Genomic DNA, 19426 nt, shown 5'->3' with positions numbered 1-19426 from the left:
AACTCTTTCAATAAACTTTAGGGTAACAACAGCTCTATGCATGTAGAACAATCTGACAAGCCTGATTTGTTACCTTCTCTAGTTTGGAAAGAAGCTCCTCTATATCGGCTTTTCCCTGCTCTTTAGCCTGAAAAACAATTGGCATATAGTAGACACTGATCAATAAATTACAATCACTCCAATTTCTAGTTGTTGCAGTGGCAAAAAGGCAGGCACGTTCGCCCAGGCAGAACGTTTCTCATAAAGTTTCTCTAGACGCTCCTGAAGGATCTCCAAAAGCTTTGAGGCCCAGAGGGAGAGGTAATAACTCCAGCACTTGCTCTGGGGTTTCTCCGGGGTTTGCAGAACAAATCAAGGGGCATCATGAAGGCCTTCCAACCATGTGACCCAACCATTGATGTTGTTTGAGACTTTATGTTCATGTTTGTCAAATGTTTAAGTCTTTCAATGTAACTGACAACTTGCTCTACTCTGAATGCAACTCACACTTAAACTATGTTTGTAGGTCAGTGACTTTGATGCACATTACGATTTACATTTTTTGGTTCAAAATGAGAATATTGAAATATTGAAATCTGACTTCGACGCACCAACAAGCATCAGATGCAGAAATTTTTTTTTTACAAAATGAATTTGGCATTAGAATCCATGAGTCTGTCGCAATAAAATGGACTGCAAGTTTAAATTGAATAATTATGGATTGATAGCATCAAGTTTTCAAAGACTACGAAAGAAGCCAAAGAGAAAAGGACAGCATCATCACGGTATGCTTTACAGATTGTGTGGTTGTCTCTAATGAGCTAGCTATTTTTAGCAGTTAGCCTAAACAAGGGGAAGACTCAAATGAGAGACTGCTGTGAAACCAAAACACAAATCAATCTTGTTCTCTGTGAGCTGACACACTTGTCATGTTGGTAATACAAGGTAAGCTAAAGTTTTTAATTTTATAAAGACTAATTTAGGTATGTGCTCCACTGTGGTGTAATGTAACGCACAGTTTTGGTCCATATAAATAGTTTCATATAGAATACATTGTCATTTTATCAAACTGGTTTTTCGATGTTTTGAGTCGGTGGACTTCACTGCTATAATTGTTCTAAGCATGCAGTACATGGGGAAACAAATTACATGATTTGTACTAAGATTTTCTTTTTGATAAAAAGTTAGAACCATAGTCCTTGCCAGGTTCTCGTGTATATTTTGCCAGGATTACTGGTAAGGCAACCAGCAATAAAATGCATAGTAAGTCCGTTATTTAACTCACACATTTGCACATTCATAACATGACCCAATAACCATCACTCATGGTGCAGACATACCTTTTGTATTCTCTGCTGGTATTCCACAGCTTTCCTTTTGAGCTCCTCACTTGTTTGCCTGGAGTCTCTCAGTTCAGATTCGTAGAGGTCACTGCGGCGCCGGGCAGCTGACAGGTCTTCCTCCAGCTGCCTGATGGTCACCTGCATCTCCTCCAGCTGGGCATGGTACTCCTGAGTCCATAGACAGCATAGTGGTCATTAATGTGAAGAAAACTGCCCTCCAAGAACTGACTGTATTCATGGACATGTGAGGTCCATTTCATCAAGTTTAGTTCATTTAAACACCACTATGATCAATTTACGGTATATCACTTATATAACACTTTATACCACTTACTGAACTGATTTTAACTGCTGATTGTAATTTGACATCCCTATAATTTAAATTGAAAGCTGCCCAGTGACTTCAGGCTGAGATCACACTCATTCTATATAAAATAGAGACAAGTTAGTTATCATCTGTTTTTTTTTCCTCAGAGAAAGAAAATCTGCTTAGTTTAAAAACTATATTTGAGGACGTAAGAAAAAAAGATTGTACAACTATACAGGTAATAAGCTATGGCAGCCAAATTTTCATTGATGCAAAATGATTTAACTCAAAATTCTAAATAACCTCAAAGTGAGATGGTTTACACAATGTGCAAAATGAAATTGAAATAAAATTGAAATAAATGTCCTAATTTTTTTTTCTCAAATAAAAAGGTTTTTATGTTATGTTTTGAAAAGATGTAAAATAGCAGGGTTTTGTTTGGCACAGCCTGAGTGGAGGAACTGAGCTCTTAGCTCTTAGCATGGGCAACAATTGCCGCCAATGCTATACAGACAAAGATATACTTCACAGATCTGCTGACACAGTTTCATTGTGCAGTGATCTACAGAAACTGCAGTGCACTGCGGCAATGATCATTTATCACCAAAAGTGTCAAAATCAAAGAATACTACTCAAGGATTACCACTTTAAAGTTGCAGTTGGCAACTTTGCACTGCAAAGCGTACAAGGGAAGGGAAAAATAACGGCTATAAAAATCTTTGCAGAGACCACATGTCACAGTGATGCTGAAAAACTCAGTCAGTAACATTAGACTTCTCTTGGTTTGGATGGTTAGGGATGACATGTGTCCTCTATTGAAGCCCAGATTTCATTCATGCCGGAGGAGTATTTCTGTCTGTAAAATATTTTCAAGGTTCAACTTAAATTTGCCATTTGAATCACAAATGTTGACTTTCAACAAATGTAAATACTGTGCGTCATTCCTGTGGGAAGTGGGAGGCAAATCTCTTGAGTAATGATCAAAGTCTCCTGTGCTTTTGTGCCTTGCGGGGAAGCCATCTGTAGGGATGACCTCTATGAGTGTTGAGGACATGGGAGTCCTCTGAGGGAAAGCCCTAGTCTGTGTAACAGGGAAACGATGAGAGGAGTAATCTAATACTTCAGTTACTCCTTTATCAGCTATGATAGCATAAAGATGACCATGTGGAAAGACTTTCCTATAATAAGACAATGGCTTTGTGGATGCAATATAAAGGCATTGTTTCCCATTTACCTACACAGTATAAATATCTAGAGATGTTTCTATAAAAAAATCTGCAAATGCACCACATCATTTTTGTGATGATAAGGAGACGGAAGATTGTCTGAATGAGAAGATTTACATACCTGCTCTTTAATTTCCTGCAGCTTGTTGCTCTGTTCACGGATGTCATGCAGCAGCTGCAAGGCCTTGTCATCCTCTTGGGAGACCTCCACACGGGCCTCCTCCAAGCTCCGCTTTAGGCTCTGCAAACACATATGTGCAAACAAACTCAATGCTGCAGCCCGCTGGTATCAATACTGATTTTTGAGGTGTCAATGCACAGAGACACGCAAGTTTAGCAATATGCGGGAAAAACAAACAAAAACAAAAACAATGAGAGTATTACTATTTACAAACACACACAAACTTGTTATTATTACTCACACTGCATTCAGTTATGTAGGTGGCGAGGTCTTGCTCCAGAATGCCCCTCTGAGTCTCGGATGCCTTAAGCTCCACATCCTTCTGGTGGAGCACTGACTCCAGGTCAGTCATTTTACGCTGAAACCTGGAGATCTCCTGCTCCATCTGAATTCACAAGAGAAAAGACGGCACAATTACAAGCTTTAAGGCAGCTTCACTGAACAACAATGTTTTTTAGATGTTAATAGCTTGTGTTACTATTTGACGCCTTTACTTTTAGTTATGCTGTTCTTATCCTGTTTAGAGCTGCAACGATTAATCGACAAATCGATTATTAAAATAATCGCCAACTATTTTGATAATCGATTAATCGTTTTTTAATAAAAAAAATCCAAATTCTCTGATTTCAGCTTCTCAAATGTGAATATTTGTTTGTTTAATCCTATTATGACAGTAAACTGAAATATCTGTGTGTTTTGGACATAATACATTTGAGGACGTCAACATGGGCTTTGGAAAATGTATCAACATTTTTCACCATTTTCTGACATTTTACGGATCAAAACACTGATCGATTAATAATCGATTAATCGAGAAAATAATCGACAGATTAATCGATTATCAAAATAATCGTTAGTTGCAGCCCTAATCCTGTTTTTAACTTATTTTAATTAATTGTATAGGTCTGTCTATCTTTCTATCAAATCCATCGTTCCATCTATCTTAAATGCTGCAATAGTGTAAAGGTACTTAAAGTGTTGGTATACATCTGTGAGATGGGGCCATCAGCAATAGTTTCTGATGATAACTGATTTGATCCATCACCCAACTCAGAATGCTTCATGAAAAAAAGTGTAATTGTAACATTTGAAACAAAACAAGATTAACTTGGCTTCTAGTAGCAGTTTCCTTAGCAGCACCAGAAGCCTTCTTGATCAGTGTTAAACCAGTCAGCCAAAACAAACACAGGACTTCTGGTAATACAAACCAACGATGGAATCATTTTTTGATCAAAGCTCAGTTCTACAATAAGGAAATACAATGTTTCCAGTCATAAAGCCTAGTGATGAATAATGGAAATAAAAGCAAAAGGAATTGTAAAAGTAAGCCCTCACCTTGTGACATTTGTCTTGAGTTTCTTGTAATTCTTTGCTTTTAAGGTTAAGCTTCTTTTCCATAGAGTTGGTCTTAGCTGGAGAGTTGAGGCTTGCAGACACTGACCTGGGGACAACACCACATACACAAACGTTCTTTAGTAGGCCAAAAACAAAATGCTACATGCATTGTCTGTGTAGCACACATCAAAATAAACATGGTGTCCATGTTACGTGACCCTTAATTGATTTCTCTGCATAACATTTGACCGGATCCAAATCCAAACAAAGATTCATTTAAGCATACATTTGTATTGTGTAAGAAAGCAGAGATTTTTTTAAATCACAAGTTCTTGGACCATATCAGCCAACCGAAAAGAGGAAAACTATAAGTCTCAAATTATGGAATAAAGCCACATCATGCATCAATAATATTGTGGCTGAAATTAAGTTGATTGGCTGAAGTGCAGACGCAACACCCACACATCGTAGACGAGCAACAGACAGAGCATACACATATATAAGCGCTCTGAGTGAGAGAAGAGCGCTATATAAATAAAATTTATTATTATTATTATTATATGCATCCACTACAGTTTCCTGTTTTGGAAAAGGACTCTGAGGAATATTAAGTCATAACAACAAGGCAACTGATGAAAATTAGGATAACATATAACGGAGCATTTCTAAAGTGAGAGGCAAGTCGACTATGTTTTATGCATTGTGGTTCATTCATTCCCGAACAAAACTGATGTGTGGACCTGCTGTTTGCTTGACAAAATAATGTCACAGGAACATTTGGGCTATGCTTTTGAATCTAATCGGTCTACACAGTGAGTCCGATGCACTCATTTTTCCAGTAAGGTGTCCTCCCATTTTGTTTCCATTCTTTGGGAATAAGTAAGAGCACAAAGTGCATTTGCACTCTTCTCTTGAACAGACAAAAGGCAACTCTGAACTAAAAGTCTTCCAAATAAATGAATGGGATCTGTATGAATGAGTGTCAGCAGAGGAATCTTTCATAAAGTTGACTCAGAGACTGAGTCACAGTGTTAAAAATATTCACGAAAGCAAGCACTACACCTCTGCACCAAACAACATCCCCCTGAAACACACACACGATATATATTTATAGAGAGAGAGAATACAGACAGAGACGCACATTCGGCACATCATTCAGTCTAATCCCCAGGAATCCAGAATAAAATAAAGAGGCGGGCAAGCTAAATTCGTTGCTAGTTATAAAATGTTGATAGACATCAAAATGAATTCAAGTTATCAGTGCCTAGTTACTGTACATATAACATGACAATTTAAATATCCTCAGCTTGGGGTTTTTCTGCATTGAGTTGCAAATGTTCTTCCATTTTTCAGTGTCTTTCCTTAAAATGTGGGGAATTTTAACTCAGAGTGAGTACCGTTATGTTTCCTGTTTAGTATGCTTAATATTGAAAATTGCCGTGAATATCAGTGATGGGCATTTTAAATGCTTTATTTAAAGTCCAGAGTGACAGAGATGAAATGGTGTAGAGAGGGGAATGACAATGCAGAGAACCGACCACAGGTCAGATGCGAACAGGGTCTGATGCGAGGACTGAGCCTCATGGGGGGTGGGGGGGGGGGGGAGGGGGAGGGGCGATCTAACCACTAGACCACGAGAGCCATGTTACTGTTACAACTGTTAAAAAATATTAAGTTATGTTTAATTTAACATTTTTACAAGACAGGAGATTTCGGGCCACTTTTTACCTTACTGAGAAATGTGGTGGTTGTCAAGTCTGTGAACTGTGAACGGAAAATAAATGAGAAGCCACTGCTGATGCATTATTGAAGAGAATCAAAGAGAGATGGGGAGTCGGGGATAATACACAAGTTAAAGTCTTTGCAGCACTGATCAGGGAAACCAAACAAATAGAACAAATACATTCACACAACCATGCACACACTGAAGGTAAGGGCATCCAATATACATAACCATCATAATTATAGTACCAATAGATCTGAAAACAATACACATTTTTGTGTAGTGAAAATGACCAGTCTGTTGCCTTAACCGAATTAATAAAAGACACAAAAGACAATGTTGAATAAACTAATAGCCTTATAACACCTCAAACAATATGGACTAAAATTGGCCAAATAGAGTTACTAAGTACACTAACACTTTATGCTTTTTACCAAGCAACATAATATTTGCAGACACTTCACCATGTCACAGTGTGTGCAAATGAGTAATAGTAAATTAAAGTTAGAGTCAAGATAGAAAATAACAACTTTAACTTCATAAAATAAGTCTGTCTTGTCCTGTGGTTGGATGTCGTTATGTATTAAAAAATGTTTAACTGCTGTGGAGCATAAATGGACACTGCAATTTTTTTCTTGTGTAAAGTGGTGATTTTTGCATGATGGTGGCACTGGAGGATGGGTCAGAGGGTCATTGAAAACAAAAAACCATCAACCCCCAAAGACCATACATGTGCTGATCGCAGATACCTTGAGAATTGAGATACCATGTCAAGTTGAAATCCTGACCAGATGATGACACCAGATGAAAAGTCACCTAAATTATAAGTATTCATCCTCAGGGGACCATAAATATCCATAGCATGGCCATCTGGCAGCATCCATTCATGGCAAAATGGTCAGAAGTGATCTGGTCAAGATATACTGCCCTGTACCAGAGAGAATGACCAAACAGACTGACCATCTGACACAAAAAAAAACAAAGATCTACTCAAAACGTGTTTAAAATATTGTGGACACATTTTTATTTTATTTTCCCTGTATCACCTCAAAAGGGCAGATTTCTGAGGAATTTCTGAGAAAAAGAGAAGAAAGCTGAATTTTTTACAGCTTTGCAAAGATGATTTTCTGACACTAAACCACAGATAGCTTCTTATGAATTTGAGGAAAGCTTTAAAAAAGGAGATTTTGCTGTTGAGCTTCACTAATGAGAAGTCAGACGGACAAGTTCACACAGAAGGAAAGAAAATAATTAAATAGCAGGAACACCCAAAATACATGATTTGCAATTCATTATTACGCCCGACTCTGGGTTCATTTAGCTCCCAGTTCTTTTTGGTAGTGTAATTAAAGATGTGTACACACAAGGATATCTATGCACCCACACACCAAATCATTTGACACATTCTATGAGCTCCTCTTAATCAAATGCAGCAAAGATAATGACCATGGCATCTTTAGTTTAAACATGAGCAGATGACTGATGGCGTAACAGCAAGGGACAGAGACATTAGAAGAGGGAGAGAAAAAAGGAGAGGAGGAGATGAGACGGGTAAAGATGGGGGTGGGGACTGGAGAAGAAAAAAAACATCACGGTAGTAACCATAGAAATAGATTCTCTCCCCCGATCTGAGCTTTCGTCCTTTCCCCTGTCTAATTTGCTAACGTGTTTTCTTCCAATTCTGTTGCTGCTGCTGTCATGATCCGCAGTCCCCAGGACCATAAACCTGCTACAGCACTGCCATAGGGCTAAAGAGATGGAACCCATCCTCTTGCATTATAATCAGAGGTTAAAAAGCCAAAGACCATTAGTGATAATTACAGCCCCCAAAACCCATGCTATAAAAGTCAGGAGCCCATTATTGCTGCACAGTTACAGAGAAAGCACAATAACAGCAGCAAAGGGGTGGGTGTGTGTGTGTCTACGTCTGGGGTTCCACCTCTCAGCAAAAAAAAAAAACCTCATTGACACACTCAGCCGCATACCAATCAGCACAGATGGGCAAGATAACGGGAGCTTCAACATTCCAATCCATTCATTTGATCTATCTATGCATTGGATCAGCTACGTGTCAGATCCCAAAGCACCAACATCTGGAATTTAGAAGAGGAGAGCAACAGAGAACAGGGAGATCCCTCGCCTGCCTCGATTGCTTGTCTGACACAGCAAGCATATGGCCAAACCCAGTTTGGCCCCTAACAGGCAGAACACTAATGACCGGGACACAACACCAACAACTGCCCAGGGCACCACACCAAGTCACCTGAATACAAGGCTATACCTGGAATGTGTTGCCGTGGTAATGAGAAGTCTAATGACAGAACAGCAGCCAATGGTTGCACTGGAGGTCTAACCGACAAAGGTGTGTTAAGAGAGGTGCATGCTGGGGGTCTCTGCATTGACTACGGATAAAAGAGGGGTCGTTCAAACAATGGCTAGTAAACAAGGTATTACTTACTCAGTTTTGGCCAACGTTGTCAACGCCCTGCTGAAGAACCAGCCTAGAAAGGGCAGATCCTGGCCCTTGAAGCCCGCTGGCAGAGCTCCCTGTTGGGCTGCTGAGGCTGGCCGGGGGGCTGCCTGCTCCGGCTCCTCAAAATTAGAGGTGTCATCTTCAGCGTGCAGCGCAGGAACAAAAGGCGGGAGAACTGCAGGAGGAAGGATGAGAGGAGGAAGTAAGAGAGGGGGCAAGAAAAAAAAGGAAGCAGCGCCCGAATAAAGTAGTAAAAAAACAATAAAAAAAGGAAAAAATTAAAAAAGACAACAAGGAGAAAGGGGAGAGAAAGGAAGGGAGGAGGAGAAACGGAGCAGAGTGGTGGGAGCCTAGAGTGCGGTAAGCCGCGCGTTGATGCACATGCTGCCTCTCTGTTCCTCCCTCCCTCCCTCCTTCCTTCTCGCTCGCTCATATACACATGCTCACTCGCTCTCTCTCACTGCAGCAGAGCAAGCTAATCAGCTGAAGCCAAAGCTGAAGCATAGGGCTCTATCTGTTTCCAATGATCAATAAACCAAGTCTGTATTTTAAATACAAACATTTATGTTTCTGGTTCTCCGTTTAATAAATATAATGTTTGACATGTATTACTGAGAAAACAATTAACATTCAGGGAAATAAAAATCAATAAATCTTCAACACACACAACCACAAAAAAAAACTGCAGTCTAAACACTGTTCGATAGCAGAGGCTGATAATCATGAGGGTTTTTAACAAAAAGCCACGTTACTTCATATTCAGCGTTGATAGGGATATTATAATTCAAATAATAGCTTAGAGGAAATTAACCGGAATAGCAATGTTTGATAATCGCTTCAGAATCACAGAAAAAGGGTTGTGTTTTTTCTATGAAGATGGAGGCTAAATAAACACTCATCGGCCCTGCAGCAGAACGCTTTGAATCACAGAACCGCTGTAGAGCTGCGGTTCTCTAATGCGACCATGCATCACTGAAGATCTCCATTAATGTGAACCTGAAGGGTGTGTTTTATTTCCTAACAGCTGGTCAGGTGAAAATGTCAAACTCTTTGTCATTCAGTGTCTGCCTTAGGTTTTGTAGCGCAAACGCACGTGTCTTTCCGCCACAGAGAGTGTAGTGTGTCTGGTGTCGCTAGCGTAAAAAGATGTGTGCTGCGTCTGTCGAGAAGCAGATGAGTTGCAGATCTTTACTCTGTCTGCCTCGCTTCTCGTCTCTGCCTCCCTCCCAGTCCCCTCTCCTCGGGAAAGAGCTGGAATACTGCCAACAGCACACGGAATCTCATTATTTTACAACCCACAACACTACTAGCGGCGCAGTGACTGTCTACTTGTCGATGTGCAACCACAAGCACACACTTCACTTATGTAGATTATAAGCAACATTAATATTTGACAACTAGTCATACATCATCCGTCCGGTTACGTGATTACACAGCGACAATGTGTCATTTCAAAGCTACATTGAGCATCTTCTCTGGGAAGAGACAGAAGAACAGAGCCTGGGGAGAGAGGGATCTCCTCACCTTGTCTTAAGTTGTTCCAGTCTACAGTGGAGAAGAAAGAGTGACAGCGAAGTCCCTGGAAACCCAAACGCTCTCTAGCTCCACACAATAATCTCTGCAGTAGGTCTACAAACTGCTTACTGGCCCGCGGCTGCTCAGGAAACTTTAGGAAGTGCTGGGGGCAAATATGGACAAGGGTTCTTTACACAATTGACTGATTAGTTGTTATGGCTCTTGCACACTGAGTCCGTCTTTTTCTATATTCGAAATTGTCGCACGTTAAAAAAATAAATACAAGCTCTAGTTGTGTCAATTACGTTTACGAAAAGTTTGTCCGTGATTTAAGTTTTGGGATAATATTTGATTTTCTACGTTTTTGCATCCACACGTGTTGTTTTATGGCTGTCGGTTCCTACCATACTGCCAGCCCCTACGCAGGATCAAGATGTGAAAAAAACGCAGGCGAAAAATAAAGACTCAATGTGCAAGAGCCTTTACTTCAGGTAAATCAGACCACACATTTCAGAGAGTATTGTGGTAATGGTAAGAAGACAATTTATTTGGTCATTCATCTGGAATTCCAAGTTACAGACCATTACAGATCCGATACAAAAGTAACCAGTGTCAGTGCCAGATGAGATGAAAGACTGCGTACCTGAAAGTTGAGGATGTTGTGAATTGTCTTGGTAGAAGTGGCACCAGCAAAAGGTGACTTGGTATAAATCATTTCATAGGCTATGACCCCAAGGGACCACCAGTCACACTCAACCCCGTAGGTGTTGCGAGAGCCCCCATTCATGGCTGCCAGGACCTCGGGGGAGAGGAAATCCTGGGTCCCAACAGGTACTGTGGGAGTCGCAACCTGGATACACGTAAATAACACCACGACAATGTGACTGTCAAGCACACTGAAGTTAATGCATAGAGAAAACCTGGGGATCTACTTACTGTTTTGTTAGCAGTCAGCCTGGCAGCTGATCCAAAGTCTGCCAGCTTAATGTGACCAGTCCGATCGATGAGAACGTTCTCTGGTTTGACATCTCTGCAAGTGGATAGTTTAGAAGGGATTTGATACTGCTTTTACAGGGCTGCCTGTTGCCCGAGTACTGTATGTCAGCAGCTCTTATGATAATCGAATACATTTGCTAAATTACAACAACGTTCTGGGATAACGTCTAACTCTGTGCTCTAGGTCAATGCTACATGTGACAGCAAGCATTATCTAGAATCACTGACACCACCTTTAGCGTTTCCCTGAATTTTAAGCCTTCAAGTGAGACCAAAAGGCAAATTAAGAATATGCAGCGAAGATCTAGTACCAATTTGGGATCACTGTCCCTACGTCTTTTAGAGGCCAGATTTGGTAGCTGGAGTCTTACCTGTGGACATAGCCCATCTGGTGGACCGCATGAATGGCCTCTACCAGCTCGGCCAAATAGAACTGAGCCATGGACTCATCAAACTGATCCTCGTATCTGTTAAGCAGGGACATCAAGTCACCGCCTGGCAAGTACTCCATCGCCTGAAGACACAGTTGTAAGCAAATATTGCCATTGTATTAAAACTACAGTCAATACTATGGGCAATTGCTATTTAAATTCATGTGTGGTTGAATTTGGTTAAAATAAACAGGTATCACATGCTTTTGAAACCTTTCTGAAAGCCTATAAATAAGCCTTTATTTTGAAAGAATAGCAAAGCAACATGTGTAGGACCACACATTTGTTTGAGATAACATCAAAGCTCCACTCAGCTTACTCTTATAGGATGGTTCACCTTATTATGGATTCAGTTATGCAACACCAGACAGTATTGCAGAATTATCTGTGATACTGCAGTCAAAAGGATTGTGACTCAATTCCTACAAATACACCAGAAATAACAGCAATAGCCTTGTGTATCTGCAATCGGGGATGAAAACAAGACATGTTTACAGTCAAAACAACATGCGACAACAAAGAAAAGGGCACATTATTAAGCGTGTTTAAAGTTTTGGAAACACAAATCAGCATATCAACAACGGTCGTGTGGCTCAATTTCTCTTTTCCGCTGTCTGAAAGGCATTGGTCAGGCTGATTTGAGCTGTACGGTGGCAGCCATGTAGCCATAACAGGCGAGAGCCCCTGGTGCATGAATGGTCGGCATCGAGTCTGAATGAACGGGAGCATTCTCCAGTGTTACCTAGCAACAGGGAGACTGGGTGCCTCTCTGAAACACGGATAAAGATGGATGCTTTGTATTTTCCTCCATGCTCAGTTAGGGAGCAGGGGTAGATGGAGGGGGGCATTGAAAAGAGACGAGGAGGAGGAATGGAGACGTGTACACACAAAAACAAAAACAGCAGTACCACAGTTAAGGCTTGTTGAGGAAGCAGGTGCTTTATCCTACCGCCCTGTGCCAGTCGAACAGGTCATCAGGAAAATATAGTCTCTTTGTGAGGTTAAGAGCCTTCTCTATAATTACACTGGACGTTTTCTTCGGAGGAGAAAATTGACTTGTGCTCTATGACTGAAGATTAGACTATTAGTGGGAAACTAACACACTGAGGGACATATGCCTTCCTTCCTCCCTAGTCCCTTCAGACGCAAATGAAAAGATCTATTAAAAGGTGGAGTCAGCCATACTGGAAAACGCTGGTTGTCGAAATCACGTTTTGTCAAAATCGGTAGATATCTCCTCGCAATCTGCTACCTGTCCGTACTGTCTACTACGTTGAATAGAAATCTGTTGTTATTACACAGCCTAGGCTCTGTGAACTGGCATGTAAAGAAATGGGGCCCATCGTAGCTAGCAACATGATCATTTATCAGCCCCTTTACGAGCCTATGTTGTGTATTGACACTGGAATTATTTTTTACGGACGGGTAGCGGATCGTAAGGAGAGATTCACTGATTTTGAGAAAAACTGATTTTATCAACAAGCAATCTCCAGAATCGCTGAATCCACCTTTAACCATATACATCTACATTATGAACAGCCATCACTTTTTTACGCAGTAGTTTAGCTTCTGTAATGTAACATTGTAACTTACTGCTAAATCACAACTTGGGCAGCAACAGCTTGGGCCCCCAAGACTGCACAAAGAAACTTAAGGGTCCTGTTGAGTTGTTGGCACTGACTTGTGTGGTTAATCGGAACAGAACCCTAGTAACTCTTGGCTGTGCTGGTGACTTGGTCTCAAGCTAAATATAATAACACAACCAAACTTTGAAGTTGCTGGAAGGTCTTATGAATGAAGATACCTGCCCCCAGTCCCACTTCAAAGCATTTCTCCTAACATACAAGTTTCATTTCAATGCTCACTTCAGGTCCCTTACTGTAGCAGCTCATGCAATATTCTGACTGATCTGACTGTTTAAGTCACGTTCTAGTGGAAAGCACAGCTATGAAAGGACATGAAAAGAATAACAACTTGTGGCTGTCTTGTACTCAGCTTTGTATGAAAAATAAGCAGTCATTTTTGCATCAAGTGGCAATGCCATGAACTATGTTGTGCATAAAAATAAATGCTGTGTGGTTGTTGAAGCAGGTATGTTGTTATAAACAGTGTATCAGAGCTCACTTTAAGCTACAATAGCTGGGCCCAGTGACAGTAGTTCTGGAATTTTTTGGGAGGTGGAGCTGAATACATCAACAACTGAAACTCAAACAAAGGTCGACACTGAAAACAACTGCATTAATGTGCCTGCCTGCGTGCCTTAATTTGTTAATCTCTGTGTAAAGAGAAAATAACATTATTGATACTGTGGTATGGTGAACACTCCACCCCTACCATGCTCCCTTTAGTGTCAGGAGTTTATTTAAACCACACAATCTGCAGTCAAAACAGCCTTTCTTGTAAACAATGATTACTGAGGGACCAGAGTTCATATTTTCCAGATTTGTCCACTTCTCTTAGAAGACTCATTGCAGACCTATAGTATAATATGAAGGTATGTGACCCTGGGATTTAAAATGTATATTACAGCAACGGAGTAGCTTGACATGTTTATTACCCCTTCATTCCCCTTTGGCCTAAAATAACTATCAAATATTCTTCTGATGAGGTGAACTATTACACAGTCATTTCAGTCCACCCTTTAGAATAGAAAAAAACAAAACCTGCAGACTCACCAGGTAGACATGCTCTTCATCCTGGAAGGCATAGAGAAGCTGTGGGATCCAGGGACTGCTGTTCAGAGCAAGGATCTTTCTCTCCTCTTCATGAAAAACCATCTGAAAAGTATTGAAATGATATGCAATCAGTAAATACATTATACATATTTATATATATATATTAAATAAATGCAACAACGGCACTCCACAAATGTATATTGCGAGTATCAGCCACATACATTCTCTAAAATGAGAAGATAACATTTGTACAGCTTTAATGCGGTAAAGTGTAGTTATCAGTATTTTTTTCTTCCAGTAAAACGTAAAACTTTATGCACAAAACAAACATTTTGACGCTAAGAGTGAATGCCCTCCATTCATATCTTCAATTCATGTTGGTAGTTTTACAAGTGGTTTCTCATTTGAAAAAAATACAAAGTAGACTAGGGTGCTATGATCAAAACCTTTCTTGTTCATACACTTTAGGTCATTGTATTGGCTTTAGATCCCTTCCTGTCGCAACTCATGTGCTATTCTGACTCAGATCTGTTCTATTAGTCACATGCCAGAGTGCACAGCTGCGAAATAATACACCCAGATTTAGGTTTTTGGTTTTCAGCCCTACAGCACCTTCTAGTGAGGGTTTCTCGGATTGCAACTTTGAAACATCAAAACGCTGAATACACTGTGCAAAGATGGCATGGAGGATAGTTCAAAAATGAAAAACACAACACTTGCATGAAACGGCTAGAGCTTTGTACATGTTTTCTGTCAGTATTTTTAAGTGTTATTATTTTCCATAATGACATGCCTATGTCATGGTTATACTGAACTGCTCATGAAGATCCTTTTGAGTACCTAAGTCGTAATTTAGCTTTCATTTTTTACTTATCTGTTACAGTATTTCAATTTACTGAAACCTTATGAAACTTACATTTTCTTGAGTGCGCAATACAGTCTTGTCCATGACTTTCAGCGCACAAACATCCCCAGTGGCTTTCTCACGGACCACTTTGACTTCGGCGAAGTGACCACGACCCACCACAGCACACTCTTCAAAGTCACAAATCGAAGGCTGCAGGGCCCGCAGCTCTGAGACCACATCAGTAACTGTTTCACAAGACGCACACAAACACGCACACACCTGTTGTTACTGAGAAATTAAGTAAAACAACTTTGAGGATGAAAAATGTTCAACATACCACAGGTAAAACAGCTTATTCTTATAGAGATACACAGTTGGATACATGCACATAAAATTGTTATTGGTGTTAAATAAATTGTATCTGGCTTGGATTGAAAATAACACAACAATTCTGGAACCTGGTTGCATGCTTACACTTATTAACAAAGTTTGCCACATGATGTATCTTCATTAGCTCTGGGGAGGTGCACTCTTGGTACAGTAGCACCAGAGCCTCCAGAAAGTCTTCCCGACCTAAATTGCATCCTCCCTGGTTCCCAGACAGGCTGACTCGGCCCTAAAGACAATACATGTACACAGGAAAAGGAAGTCAGCTACTGGGAGTTACCACCGCTTTGATTTAAACTTTACAGTAATTCGTTCAAACGATGCATTTAAACAGGCAATGGCATAGGGACAACTAAGATATACATGTGTTTACCTGAAACACCTGGTTGAGTCGCGCGCTGCGGATGGTGAGAGGGTCCTCAGAGGAAGGCATCATCTTCAGGTTTCCCTGACTCACGTATTTGAACTTCAACATAGCTTCTTATCAACAGACACAGCTGGTCGAAGAGAAAGGAAGTAAATACTATTATGTAGCCCGTTAAGCGATAATTGATACATAAGACGGTAGTATGAGTTCATAGAAAGACCAGGGACAAAGATGAGTTAACATGTCAACAATGCATCCATTTAGCATGCTACGTTAACGTTGACTAGCGTTTGCTAACTTCGCTAACAGACATGAACGTTAATGCGACACGCATTAACGTCCTTCAGTTACACGTGTAGCGATAAAACAGTAGGTTAATAAATAACTTACCCGACGGCCATGCAGATAACTAAAATGTAGTGTTTAATACACACAGAAACACTGACATGCTAAGGTGCACACTGTTTTCCTCCCGAGTAACGTTGTTTCCGGTAAACTTTCAAAATTTGCGCGTTCGCCGCCCTCCGTTCGAGCCTGCTGAATGAAGGCGGCTTCTGATTGGATCACTGGGACCTTCTAGGCGGGACCAGTAGTTGTTTTAAACCAATGGCTGATGTTGCAACCATGTTGGTCTGCTCACACCACAACAAGAAAATACTCCTGAAAGCTCCTTACAGGAAGCTTTCAGCTTTCAATCAATATTATTCAAACTAATTTGAATAATAATAATAAGTAATAATAATAATTAAATAATTTTATTTGTAAAGCACTTTTCATTTTTAAAAACAATCCCAAACTGCTAGAATGAAATAAGAACATAAAAAAGACAAATGTCAAGTGCACCATGGGTCCTTAAAGGTACATTTTACTTGTAATGAATTAATCCTCTGTATCAGGGCTATATATTTCCGTCAACCTTAAACAGGTAGCTAATGTCCGTTGGAAAAATCACAAATTATATTATTACTGAGTGAAAGTCACAAATTCAGTCTTTAGCCAGTACACTTAAAATTAATATCAGGGTAACTTAAGACAGGCTCACATGAACTAACTCTTGCATAAAGTAGCATGGGAGAAGCAGCTGCAGCTCTAAATTCGTTATGTCAAATAAAAAAATTACTTTTAAAGCTGAGAAAACCGTAATGGAAAGCAAAAGTTTTTCAGCTTAACTGACATAGCATGTCATTTGTATTTGTGAAAACTTGAATAAGGCTAGGGAGAGTCTCACTTTTTTTTTATAAAGTAAGATTCAGCCCTCCTCTCCACCCTAATAATTTCCATATCGTCCCTAAACTTACCTATGCATAAAATTGTGGGAGAGAATTTTAACCATACCACAATTTCCACAGTCTTTTCAATGCTGTTTCCCAGTCTACAGTATCACTACTGTCCCTTATTAACATCAACGAAAATCATGCAATCATTATGATAGTCCCAATAAAACACATTTCATTTCGCAAAATAAATCAATAACATGCAATAATTTACAGATCAACCAAAATCAGGGCCAAAACCTTTATTTATTTCCAACAGATTTACATGTTTCATTATGGTCAGTTCCAGTTTTCCAAAATTGCATGGTCAGATATTCTAGACTAACAGAGTGCGCGTAGCGGAGAGACTGGGGACGGGCAAGCTGCCTTAAGCCTGCCCTGGTTGGTGTAGGAGGTGTGGTGTTAAGTTTGGGGCTGAGTTTGGGATTTAGGGTTGGGAGTAGGGTTGGGATTGGGTTTGGGATTGGGATTGGGGTTAGGGATGGGAGTGGGGTTAGGGTTAGGGTTGGGAACCGGGGTGGGGTTAGGTTTGGGATTGGGATTGGGAGGTGTAGGGCCAGGGGCAGGTGCAGGGGCGGGGGCAGGGGCAATATAGCACCCTCTCTTGTGCCACTGCATGTCCCGCACACGTCGGACGGACTGGATCTGAGGTGCAGTGGCTCCCCAATCGTTCCAGTGCTTGAAGTCTCCATGCTCAAACACATACTGGTGCCCTCTGTAGCCTGGATACATGTATCCCACCCACCTTCAGGGGGGCAGAGAAAAAGTCATGTGTAACAGTGAATGGGGTCACATGATGCATATAATGACATGCTTATAAAAAGACACATTCATTCAATTCTCTTAAAAAAACAAAACAATTGACATGAATGATAAAGGTTACAGCTTACGTTCCACTGATAGCCTTAGCACTGGCCACACGGTCCTGGAAACCATAAGCCCACAGACTGGGGACGTCGTCATCAACAATCTCCATCTTTCTACCTTCAAAGTCTGCATTCTCAAACAGGTGCAGCTTATGATCTGCACTGTCCTGGAGTGAAACAAAAGCTGCCGGTTTGAGCATATTTGACAGGGAGATCCACTATTCTTGCACTGTATATCTCACTGATCATATACTGACCACTTTCAGAGGCCTGAAAGAGCTCAGGCTGCGGTTATTCAGGCAGTTGGTCCAGGTACTCCACCGAGGATACTCCCCTTTCTCCAGCACAAACTGCTCTCCTGCCAAACCCGGACGCTCGAACCCCACCCATCTAACAGCAAGGAGCAAAAAACACGTTACACATAAATGCACACATGTTAACACAAAGCAAGGGAGGATAGGACGGTGCAACCGAATGACTTACGGTCCCGACTCCACAATGACTGAGCCGACTGTGGGTGTCTTCTCCAGCGCATCTTTACATTCACCAGACAAATCCACCTTCTTTCCACGAAAGTTCTCGAACTCAAAAACTGTCAACTGCAAGACAGGCAGAGATGATGTGTGATCTCCACCATCAGCAAAGTCCACATTCATGGACTTACTTTTTATAATTTCAACACAAACTTTCATGTGTGTATACAATGTGTGGAGCCAAGTTCTTGTTCAGTTATGGTACCTTATATGTAGCTCCAGCCCCTCCTTGGCCCTTCTCTGCAGGCAGCTGGTCTGGGGTTCCCTGCTGGTCTGTCATTTTCCCCCTACAAAGCACATCAATCACATTGTTTTGTGCTATAAGTACTAATAGGTTATTACATTCATAAAGAGACAAGTGTTTTCTGAAAAACAGTAAAAAAAATGTCATCAGAACTGCTTGGTTACTATTTTGTTGTGCACACATCTAATACATCAGCAACACATGCACACTTTTACGTATTCTTTTCACTGAAATTATAGACGTGTTAGTTGCATTATGCAAGACTAAGAAATCAAATGCACACGCACAACAATGCTACTTAAGAAACAAACATTTGGATGCAGATAGAAGAAGGGACTGATTTAGAAAGAATAAAAGAAAGAAAGAGCCTCTCGGAGAGAGGGATAACTTTTTTGTTTTTACCTGGATGGCTTGTGCTTCACTGCACCACGTACAAGCCACGCTCTCCGTCTTTCCTTTTTCTTTTCTCTCTTTTCTGTCTGTCTCAGTGTGAGGGTGTGTGTGGGTGTGGAGGCCTGGCGAGCGGTCGGTGGAGGCCAGTGGGGGTATTTATGGTTTATTTCTAGCCACAGCAGCAAAAAGCCTGTTGATGCAGCAAGTCTGTAACACCCATTGTGTCCATCACACTGCTTCTCAATAGGTTTGCCCCTCTGTCCCTGGCACAGTGGCAAACGCTGCCCAGCTCTGCCCATGCTGCCAGCCGAACCATGATCCTATAGTGGGC

At 40.8% G+C, this 19426-nt stretch overlaps 2 protein-coding genes across 2 annotated transcripts in view; both read right to left on the bottom strand.

Annotated features, from left to right (window-relative positions):
- Positions 1–16276, bottom strand: part of cita (citron rho-interacting serine/threonine kinase a) — a 40346-nt gene extending 24070 nt beyond the window's left edge. The window contains exons 1-15 of the mRNA XM_080025760.1: positions 16176–16276; positions 15792–15915; positions 15506–15647; positions 15101–15276; positions 14185–14286; positions 11450–11592; positions 11019–11112; positions 10726–10932; positions 10092–10245; positions 8553–8742; positions 4372–4477; positions 3278–3421; positions 2977–3096; positions 1320–1490; positions 74–127 (exon numbers count right to left, since the gene is read on the bottom strand). Of these exons, the coding sequence (XP_079881886.1) occupies positions 74–127; positions 1320–1490; positions 2977–3096; positions 3278–3421; positions 4372–4477; positions 8553–8742; positions 10092–10245; positions 10726–10932; positions 11019–11112; positions 11450–11592; positions 14185–14286; positions 15101–15276; positions 15506–15647; positions 15792–15893 (1905 nt within the window). The 5' untranslated portion in view covers positions 15894–15915; positions 16176–16276. The remainder of the gene's footprint in view (positions 1–73; positions 128–1319; positions 1491–2976; positions 3097–3277; positions 3422–4371; positions 4478–8552; positions 8743–10091; positions 10246–10725; positions 10933–11018; positions 11113–11449; positions 11593–14184; positions 14287–15100; positions 15277–15505; positions 15648–15791; positions 15916–16175) is intronic.
- Positions 16277–17461: 1185 nt separating this feature from the next.
- On the bottom strand, positions 17462–19394 carry LOC307249764 (beta-crystallin B3-like; the record flags this gene model as incomplete). Its single annotated transcript, XM_080026617.1, has 6 exons — positions 17462–17804; positions 17950–18092; positions 18183–18315; positions 18409–18524; positions 18664–18745; positions 19105–19394. 6 exons carry the CDS (start codon positions 19392–19394, stop codon positions 17462–17464), a joined length of 1107 nt encoding a protein of 368 aa, XP_079882743.1.
- Between the last annotated feature and the right edge of the window lie 32 nt (positions 19395–19426).

This window comes from Ammodytes marinus (assembly GCF_949987685.1).
Source record: "Ammodytes marinus genome assembly, chromosome: 4".
Taxonomy (NCBI): Eukaryota; Metazoa; Chordata; class Actinopteri; order Uranoscopiformes; family Ammodytidae; genus Ammodytes; species Ammodytes marinus.
The sequence above is the reverse complement of the archived record's forward strand: the minus strand, read 5'-3'. Positions and strand labels throughout refer to the sequence as shown.